General features: G+C 39.7%; 1 protein-coding gene across 1 annotated transcript; it reads left to right on the top strand.

Annotated features, from left to right (window-relative positions):
* The first annotated feature begins 1,557 nt into the window (after positions 1-1,557).
* LOC125532540 (myb-related protein P-like) lies at positions 1,558-9,032 on the top strand. The gene is made up of 3 exons (XM_048696574.1): positions 1,558-1,690; positions 2,801-2,930; positions 8,282-9,032. Exons 1-3 carry the CDS (start codon positions 1,558-1,560, stop codon positions 9,030-9,032), a joined length of 1,014 nt encoding a protein of 337 aa, XP_048552531.1.
* Positions 9,033-10,634: the final 1,602 nt, after the last annotated feature.

Here is a 10,634-nt window from a genome sequence, read left to right as displayed (position 1 = left end):
TTGTAGGTTCCGTCGGGGTGTTCCTACTCCTTTTGTGTTGTTCCAGGTCAAAACATGATCTTCAAATCGGATGGTGGCGCCTATCCGTGGTCATGCCCTTGTTGAAGGCATAGTCTTGGAATCCTCGCTCCGGTGTTGTCCGTCTCACCTCTTCCCGGTGGATCGCTCATCTTGGTGGTGGTCTTCGTCGACTCTAAACGGATTTTCTTTGCTCATCTTGTAATTTGCTTGGTAGTCGTTGAGGGGGTGTGCCGGTTCCCGGCACCTTTGTATCTTGCTTTGGGTGTGTCTGTTGTGTGCCGTGGTGACGTGTATTTGTATCAGTTTGCTCGGATGTGGATGATGGTTCCTTTATAATGTAAAGCGAGTGAAGATCCTTTTTCGTTAACCTATGATGTCTATCAAATAAATTTAGTGCAGGAATATGAGAAACATATAAGGGAAATTTAAAATTAGCGGCAAGCATCGGCGGTCCTGCATACCGCGTGCTCCTTGCTGATTGCTCGGTCATACTCATTCCGTCTGGAAATACTTGTTATCAAAATGAATAAAAGAGGATGTATCTAGATGTATTTTAATTCTATATATATCTTTTTTGTCCATTTTGATGACAAGTATTTTCGGACGGAGGTAATAGGATTTTTAGCTTGCAGTCCGATGAACGTTGCTGAGGAAAATCCTGCGCTGGGACTGGGACATAGGTGACTGGCGGAGATAGCGCGGAGGCTTCCATGGCCAACGTAGGTGGCACCGAGGCCAGCGGAAGAGATGTGGCTGGCACCGAGGCCACCGAGGCCAACGTAGGTGATCGTCCACTGGTGACAACTGCAGAGCCGGACGATTTTAAAGCGGTAGTTGCTTTCATACTTCCTTATTTTCTTTTTGGTCCATATATAAATTTGCTTTTAGTCAAACGTACTAGATTTTGACTAAAATAATAGGACAAAAATCAACACTCTCAATATGAAATCAATATCATTAGATGTGTCATTGAATTAACTTTCATATTGCGTATTTGTAATAATATAGATGCTGACAACTTTCTATACAATTATGATTAAATTTTATGAAGTTTGACTTAAAACAAATCTTATATGCGAAGTGAAAAGAAACGAAGGAAGTACATTATAAAGCGGCCGGTGTGTATAGCTATCATTGTGTGCAGAACTGCAGACAATGAGGTCGCTCGGGGAGGCCGTGCAAGGAACGATTGTGACGGCTTGCGTACGAGGTCCCTCTCTCCTACTCGGGCCAAACTTAAATTGACCATCCTAGGTAGGTACTACTAGTACTATTGCTTGACTGAAGGCTTGCGCGGTGATATATTATGGCGCCTCATCTTGCCGCCGTGTGTGGCCAAGAAAGAGACGAGGGACCTACTACGTACCTAGGCTTGGATCAAGCTATAACCCTGTTGTATTCAAGAGTGGAGTAGCTACTAACTACCACCAAACCAGCTAGCGTGTGTAGTGCATATTGCTCTATCGCCGGCACGACCACGTGAGATTTGGTTGCTTAATTTGCTGGACAGGGCGAGGATCGAGATCGACCGTGGGGATGGGGAGGGCGCCATGCTGCCAGAAGCTGGGGCTGAAGCAAGGAAAGTGGACCAAGGAGGAGGACGGCATACTTGCAAACTACATAGCCCAGCATGGTGAGGGATCATGGAGGTCTCTGCCCAAGAATGCCGGTAAATATGTGACTACTTAAAGTTATTTTCTTTGTTTGCAGCCGCAACCTATAAATAATTGAAACTTATTTGTCAGACACATTAGTTAACTAGCTAGACAGTAATCCGTTAGTTTCTAGTTAGTTATTCTTGATTTGTCTAGATACGGCTCCATCTAACACTAAGTGGTTGTTTGGATAGAGAGTAATTATCCTCAGTATTATCAAAACCCGTTTTAAGAACATTTTATAGGAAACCAGTTTTTGCTACTAATCTGTTAGGAAATCACGCGTAGAAGATTCTGTTTGGATTTAGAAATCATTAAATAACGCATTTACAAAACCAGGTTTTGGTTATCTTCACGAGAAAACAGGATGGGTGCGATCATGTTTGCATGCAGGTAGGGCACAGTGGGAAAACGTAGCAACTAGAAACTAGGAAGTAGGTTCTTGAGTTTAGGATAAACGTGTTCATACAAAAACGACTAATAGTCGTTTTCCCAAAAGCTTGGGTTTTTGGGTGTTACGAGAATCGGTTTGGGATATCTACGAGTTAGTTATGCGAAACCAAACAAAGTTTTAGTTTGTTACACTGCTAGATGAGTTTAAGAAAAACTAGATCTGTAAATACCCGGTATCCAAACAACCCCTAAAAGTGTCTAGATACTGTTAGATCCTCTGGATCGGATAGGCTAGATGATTCGCAGTACTTTACCTTCACTTTGGCTCGAGGAGCTCTCGGTGCCGGCCATGGTGACGGTGGCCCGTGATGGCAGAGAGTAGTGGTGATCCATGGTGAAGTGGCTCGTGGCACTTCGCAGCACTTCAATGCCTCCCTCTCGATCGGAATAGGGTTACGAGTGGGGAGCAGCGGCGGAGACGAACCTCAGAATTTGTGCCGTGGTCCCCACCTCCTCTAAATGGCACTGCGCGACAGGGGCCCACCAGCCTTGCTTGGGTTGGACACCCCCAATCAGGGTGTGAGTCAACGGTCCAATGGGCCGTTGGACCCATTGGGGAAGAGATCAATCTATCAGATACATCTATGTCTAGATAAATCTAAGACAACTAATTTAGAACGGAGGTAATATTTGTTAATCTCTTCATGCTTCCGTAAGTTGTACACATACAGGGCTACTGAGGTGTGGCAAGAGTTGCAGGCTGCGGTGGCTCAACTACCTGAGGGGCGGGCTGAGGAGGGGCAACTTCTCTAAGAAGGAGGACGATCTCATCGTGAAGCTCCATGCCACCAATGGCAACAGGTACCAGTTCACTGATGTCTTAGTTATAGGTTTTTCTTGTCAATTTGCTATAGGGCTTATCATCCGATATAAAACCTTCACTGGTCTTATTCATCTGCAAAGACACGGGAACAATGGGAACAATTAGCTATAGGTTTCTGTTGTCAATTAGCTATAGGTTTAATCATCCAACATGATACCTATGTTCGAGTTACTTGTCAATTTGGGACGGAGGGATTATAATACTAAACCTACCTACGCACGTTATGTTGTTTACGGATGTATCCACATCCTACCACTAAATCCATCCCTGATTTTAATAAATATAATCCCCATGATTCTACCATGGGCCTCCACGTAATTAAGCCTTTAAACTCGTTTCGTCTGGAAAACAAGTCTATGGATCTACCATTACTCTCTTTTCTTGACAATGTAATGGTTTCATTCGTCAGAGAATAACATTATCATTTACAATCAGGGATGATATAAAATCAGTCCGGTCGGTGTCCCACAGAGATGAACTTTTGAACATGTATGCTACTTTTGCTAAGAGTCTGCCACTTGCTTGGTTTACTTCACGGTAACAAGTAGTGAATTGGACCTGTCGAAACTCTTAATCGTCGAAACTCTTAATAGCAATCAGGTAAGCTACCCAAAAAAAAAACCAAATGATAAGTGCCACACATGTGACACGAAGCAATCTGGCCTTGACTTCTTTACAACTAAAATCGTCATCCGAAAAGAGAAACCAACGCCCAAAAAACTGAAAGTTGCCATCCTCGCGTCACTAAACTTGCCACCAAAAACATTTGGAGTTGCCATGTGTTCGTGTCACACGTGTGGCATTTACCAGGTTCCAAAAAATAGATTCAGGTATGTGCACATACATGCATGCAAAGATATATTTTTTTGCGGTAGAATTAACAAACAGTTTGGATCAATCCGTCATAAATAAGGAAGGCACCAAATCTGTCAATTTAAGCTAAAATCAATTCATATCCATAGAGGTCAGTACGGTAACTACAGTGTGACGCCATAACACGCAACCAGCGCAAGCGGTTCCGCATATCTCACAACGGTCCACATATGACACATCAATTCATATGTACTATGTGAGGGCTTGCTGGGTGAGCTTAGGTTATGAATGACTATCTGTCTAATGTTTTTATCTACAATTTTCATAACAAAAATAATACTCCTATTGTGTTATAAAAAAACTCATGCTGGGGCACGTTCCCTTTTTGCGAATCATTTAAAGATTGCTCGCCACACGTTCCTTAATATGTGAAGAAGAAAAAATGCTTCTCAATTTATGTTGACGGTTCAAAATAGTAATTTTAAGGGCATATCAGTTCTTGAAAATACACCACCACGTTCTTCCACATAAGCTAAAACATTTGATCCATTTATTATAAATTTTGATGGATGAGATTTTAAAAGTAACATCTCTAAAATTAGTACACTTATATATAAACTACAAAAGGATGTGATGGGGTGCCCTTACAAAGAAAATTGTTGAGGAAATCGTTAACTGGTAGTTGTTCGGTTGGCTGGCGAGTAGGGAATTAATGGGCTAATTGAAGTTAATCAGTAAGTTGGACGATTTATCAGTTTATCGGCTACTTGATGACCCTACAAGTAAGGATTAATCAGCAAGTTAACAGGTTAATCGGACGTATTCTTGAACAGGAAGAAAAGTACGTGACATGTTAGGATACATTATATATGTGCTAACCAGAAATATAATACGAACACGTCAAATAGTTAGGAAGCGGTCTGACTGGATTCAAAAAAGGCCAGCTGTCCGACCCTAAAAAAGGCCAGATGTTCGATCCTCGGCCAGCAAAATAACAGTCCGGATAGTACTGACATCAGCAATAAAAAATAGTATCTATTTAAACATGTACATCAGGATCATATGAAACATTAGATTATAATTTCTACTGAAATTTATAGTTTGAATCTGCGAATTAAGTATAGAAGAGAGAGTAGATTAGTATCTAGACGTGTACTCCACAAATCATATAAAACTCTAGAATTCTTTTCTACTGAATTAGTAGCTTATTTTGTGAATAAAAGATGGACGATAGAGTAGAATGATAAATTGAAGGACCAAAACAAACATGCATTGCATACTAATGAATAATTAATGTCGAGCTACAATACTAAGATTATATACGTATGTGAACTAAAATAAATACAATATACCTAAAACAACTAATTGGCATGCCTCACCAAAATGATATAGCAAAAAATTACCTATGATATGGCCAAAATCAACTTCTTATACCCGGGGTACTTAGAGTAAGAATAATATACCTTCAACAACAGAATTCCACACCTCACAACAATGATATAAAAAAATGAACTTATTATCGGATTAGAAAATGTGGCATTACTAGTAATGGTATACTTGGAGACATACTGAAGGTAAATACATGTTATTTCTAGGTCTCATATGTCTACCAGAAGTAACAGCCAGGCTTTTTGAATTTCATTCTAATTGGGGTATATATGCCGATAATTGGTATGCATGACCAACCAGTACATAAATCAAGACCTCACCAATTAGACACATAGTCTAATATGTCACCTATAGACTACCTTGCCTTTAAATAAATTCATAATAAAAAGGGCAAGTTAATGTCAAGTGGTTTTTTTCGTATATTTTGTATATTTAAAATTTGTATTTACTATTCCACGGGTATGAGATATCCATGTCCCTTTCTAATGCCATTCTACATTTGGTGTCAGATACCCCTTCTGATACCTATTTTTGTCGAGTATCAAACACAACACGTTCTAAGAACCTCCTAATAGAAATTAAATTTAGAAAGAATCAAGCTACTCTTTCGGGTAGCAAAATATTGTACATACCAGGTCGACATATATACCTATAGTAAAATATGGCTATGTATATACCAACTACATGAAATATGGCATCCATAAGTATCGAGTTATTTTCTTTTTCCTTGCTTGGGCATAGTTTTGGTCTTATATGACTTTGCCTTTTGCCAGCGTGTTCATTAGTGTGTGAGTTGATGTTGGCTGTGTGCATCTTTGTTATGCAGAGGCCGGGTGTGTGCTCATTGTGTTTGTATCCACTTGATACTTCATTTTGAGTTAATAAAATCCACCATTTCTCGAAAAAATAAGTATCTGGTAACCGGTGCGATAAACTGAATGAAAAAAATACTATCTTAATTTCGAACCATAAAAATGTTGTATGTATCCACTTAGTCGTGCTACATATCTCCGATCATACAGGTATGAATAAATGTCCATATACCCAAGAACACATGCTCACCTAAATTTCCTAGTATATACCCAATGAACTAAAAAATAAAACTGCATATCTAAAAATAACCCACAAACACATAAATTTTGGAAATGATATACACAAGTCCCAACCTGCTTCTTATCATATTAGAATATGGTATTCCCATAAATAATATACCTCAAGTGGAAATATACCCAATGTGTCTGCACACAGACGTATATACCCGGCTATGTGAAGATAGCGAGGAAAATATTGTACATATCCGGTCGACGTATATACCTATAGTAAAATATGGCTATGTATATACCAACTACGTGAAATATGGCATCCACAAGTATCTGGTAACCGGTGCGATAAACTAAATGGAAAAAAATACTATCTTAATTCCGAATAATAAAAATGTTGTATGTATCCACTTAGCCGTGCTACATATCTCCGACCATACACGTATGAATAAATGTCCATATACCCAAGAACACATACTCACCTAAATTTCCTAGTACATACCCAATGAACTAAAAAGTAAAACCACATGTCTAAAAATAACCCACAAACACGTAAATTTTATAAATGATATACACAAGTCCCAGCCTGCTTATTATCATATTAGAATATGGTATTCCCATAAATAATATACCTCAAGTGGAAATATACCCAGTGTGTCTGCAAACGTATATACCCGGCTATGTGAAGATAGCCAGGAAAGTACCGTACATACCAGTCAACCTATATACCTAAATTAAAATATGGCTATGTATATAACTGGCTACATGAATTATGCATCCATAGGTATTTGATACCTGGAGTGGTAAAATGGTTGAAAAATATGTTAATTTTGAAAAAGAAAAAATGCTGTATTTATCTGGTCAACCGTGCTACATACCTCCAATCATACACGTATGAAATAAATGTCCAGAACATGGACGTTTGGGAAATAATAATGATGCCTTCACTTCTATATTTTTCTCTCCAATTTATATTATTAAGACCTCTCAACCAGGAAGAATGACATGCATGGTATTTTTAGCTTGCTTTTGAAATGTCACCATGCATGGTGTGCTGGGTCATGGTTAATGACATCCATTTATGATTACCGCTATAGTAATTGTTTCCAAATTATGTATATGTTTCCAAATCAGTTGTTTGTGATGGATTGACCCATTAACCTATATACCATTATAACAACGCGCCCCTTAATGAAATCAAATGGTGGAAAAGGCTAGGAGCATGGGGGGTAATATAACCAACGAGGAGGGGAGTAGATAAAGAGATCTCCAGGTTTAAATGCGAATATGAATGGCAAATATTTAGCTTATTTCTCGATGGATACTATTCAAATTGTTAGCACATGCAACACAAGATCAAGTAACATGATTTATACCTTCTGGTGGGCAAATTAAAAAATATTAAATCCTACCACATAAAACAACGGGTCACAATGCTAACAGTAAAATAACATTACATTAAGATGAGAATGCACGTAAGCATTGATCGAGATATTGCACTAACAACAATACAATTTCACTAATACAATGTGGGTGAAGAAAGGGAACACAAATGTTTACACGATGTATCCATTCTTTATGTCTCAAAACCTGTTGACATTGAATCATATGTATGCAAATTAAGAAGAGAGTATGTGCTATCAAATGTTAGGAAATTACCTATCAATAGTTATAATTGATTTCAGTATAGTTTACTTCGGCCAAGGTCATTCCGTGTAGCACCATCACTCGTAATTTCATATACAATTAAGCATACTAATGACCATCTTAAATATAAAACAACATTTACAATGACATAAAATCTAGCCATGCAAATGCGCATGTCACTCTGGTAGTTTCATTAATTATTAAGCCGAGTAGAGAAGAAAGACAACCACTATGGAACCATTACAAGATAAGAAATTGACACCTACGTCGGCTTCTTCCTCAGCAATGCCTCCAAGAAGTGTCAAATGTCTTCGCGTCATTGTAATCAAGTCTGACCTAAAACGTCGCCTTCATGTGTAGATATCTGCCCCTTCGCTTTTAGCCGTGACATTTAAATATCTCTAATTGACGAGCATGCATGTTGTTGTACTTACTGACAGGTGGTCGCTGATTGCCAGCCACCTACCAGGGCGGACCGACAATGAGATCAAGAACTACTGGAACTTGCATCTCAGGCGGCAGTTCCATAGCTTCAAGAAGACATACACCACCAACAACAGCACCACCATAACCATTGACATCAACATGATTTCCGCCACCAATAGGAAACGACGAGGCGGTCAGGCGCTAGGTCAATTGCCAAGGAGCAGCACGAAGAAGAAGCCAGTACCTAAGCCAGCCAAGCCGCAGGATGGCTGTAGCCCGATTGGCGCCACTTCATCAGCATCATGCCTACCTCAGGGTAATCAGGACCAGAACCAGCCCATAAACATCACTATCAGCCACACTTTTGGTGAACCTTGTAGTGGAAATGGGATATGTCACATGGTCAGGGACAACATAGCCCAGAATGGTGGTGTCCTAGAGACAAACGGTGCAATAGATTGGATTGAGCTCTTGGAACCGAACAACTCAATGGATCATATTGGTCTTTTGGAGGATGAAAGTGAGATGGAAGCCCTATTGTCAAGCATCGACTTGACAACTAGTGGGCATTCGGTCATTGAGCATGGAGGCCAGTCTTGGTTGGAGGATCTCCTGGAAATGGACTGGGAGGGGTTTGTATCCCATCTATGGGGCCAGTCTGCCCAGAATGATCTTCTCCAGACTACTATGCCACATGCAATGACGGGCTCCGAGGTGAGCGAGTTCGAGCAGTTCGTAAGTTGGCTCCTCTCCGATGAGTTCTAAGAAGATCCCAGAACGGCAGAGTAGCCACTGCCCATGGCAAAGTAGGTTTCATGTGTGCTAGTCCTCAGGGCCTCTGTGCGATGGTGCTAGTGTTGGAAATATGCACTAGAGGCAATAATATTATATTATTATATTTCCATTTTAATAATTAAGAGTTTATATTTAATGCTATAACCGCTATGATCCTGGAATGTTGGATTCAGTGGAAAAATCATATGCATGTGTGGAATGATAAACACTAAAGAATAGGTTCCTAGTCTTGCCTTTAAGACTGGCTCAAGTCTTGTTGATGATCATGTTTTTTGGATCTTAGGATATCGTTAAGTGTAATGATAGTTCTAAAACAACATTGTTGAGAGTATGATGTTAGAAGAACGATGATCATATTGAATCGAACCAATTGTTTGTTATACTTTAAGGTAATATCGTCTGAAATCAATTGTTATAACACGAAGTGTTAATTAACACATATTTTTGTTCCTCGGACCATGAGAGTATCATAGTCACTTTCCACCATATGGTGGACTTTAGTGTTGCTCGAACATCATTTGTAGCATGGTGATCATAGCGAAAACTTACAGGTTCATCGGATGGGGGGTGTCATTCTTTTTTGAAAAAGGGGAACCCCGGCCTCTGCATCAGAACGATGCATATGGCCATACTTATTAATAAGCAAATAGGTTCAACAAAAGTCGTCATGTGTCAAACAAAAGAACGAAAAATGCTCACAAAGAGCAGGAAAAGTAAAAATAAAGCCACAACCAGATGGCATAATAAAGATAGGGAAACTAATTGCCTATCCTATTACATGACCGCCATCTAAACTGGTTGAAAATAGCCGGGCTACCATCTCCCATCGGATAGATCCAGTAACCAAACGCTCCCTACTCTCCCTCAGAGTGAGTAGCGACCACATACAGATCAATGCAGTAGCTCGGAAGATAACCTACAAAAAATGAATGTTTGTTGTTCTGTTAAAGACCAAATCATTTCTGCAGTTCCAGACTGCCCATAATAAAGCACATACTCCTACACAAATGTGTCTCGCTGTTCCGGAATCTATCCCATCAAGCCACGTCCCAAATAACGTACTGATAGCTAGTATTCGGAGGAGTAATATTAAAGGCTACGTGAACCGTCCGCCATAAGATTTTTGTCAAAGGGCAGTCAAGAAAGAGGTGTTTGATGGATTCATCCCGATCACAAAAACTGCATCTTGTAGATCCTGTCCAGTTGCGTTTGCCAAGTTGTACTTAGTTAAAATGACTTGTTTTGTACGAACCACATAAACACTTTAACTTTCAAAGGTACTTTAACTTGCCAAACATGTTTTGAACTAGGGATAGAGCTAGAATTGATAATATCCAGATACATGGATTTAACCATAAACTCTCCATTCCTAGTTAGCTTCCAGCACAACTGATCAGGCCGTTGAGAAAGTTGAACATCCATCAGTCTTCTCACGAGATGGAGCCAGGCTTCCTAGCGGTTTCCTGCTAGCGCCCTTCTGAAATGAATATTGAGAGGAGTAGATTGTAGTACTGTTGCAATGTAAGCGTCTCTTCGTTGAACAATGCTATACAATGAAGGATATTGAAGTGC

This window comes from Triticum urartu, chromosome 1A (assembly GCF_056163025.1).
Source record: "Triticum urartu cultivar PI428250 chromosome 1A, HENAU_Tu73, whole genome shotgun sequence".
Classification (NCBI taxonomy): domain Eukaryota; kingdom Viridiplantae; phylum Streptophyta; class Magnoliopsida; order Poales; family Poaceae; genus Triticum; species Triticum urartu.
Note: the sequence above shows the minus strand (reverse complement) of the source record. Positions and strands in the feature narration are given on the sequence as shown.

What these genes read in the sequence shown, in the direction of transcription:
- LOC125532540 (XM_048696574.1), top strand. Translation starts at nt 1,558, where the DNA reads ATGGGGAGGGCGCCATGCTGCCAGAAGCTGGGGCTGAAGCAAGGAAAG. An exon ending in GTCTCTGCCCAAGAATGCCG is followed by an intron (nt 1,691 to 2,800) that starts GTAAATATGTGA and finishes GTACACATACAG; the next exon opens with GGCTACTGAGGTGTGGCAAG. An exon ending in CATGCCACCAATGGCAACAG is followed by an intron (nt 2,931 to 8,281) that starts GTACCAGTTCAC and finishes ACTTACTGACAG; the next exon opens with GTGGTCGCTGATTGCCAGCC.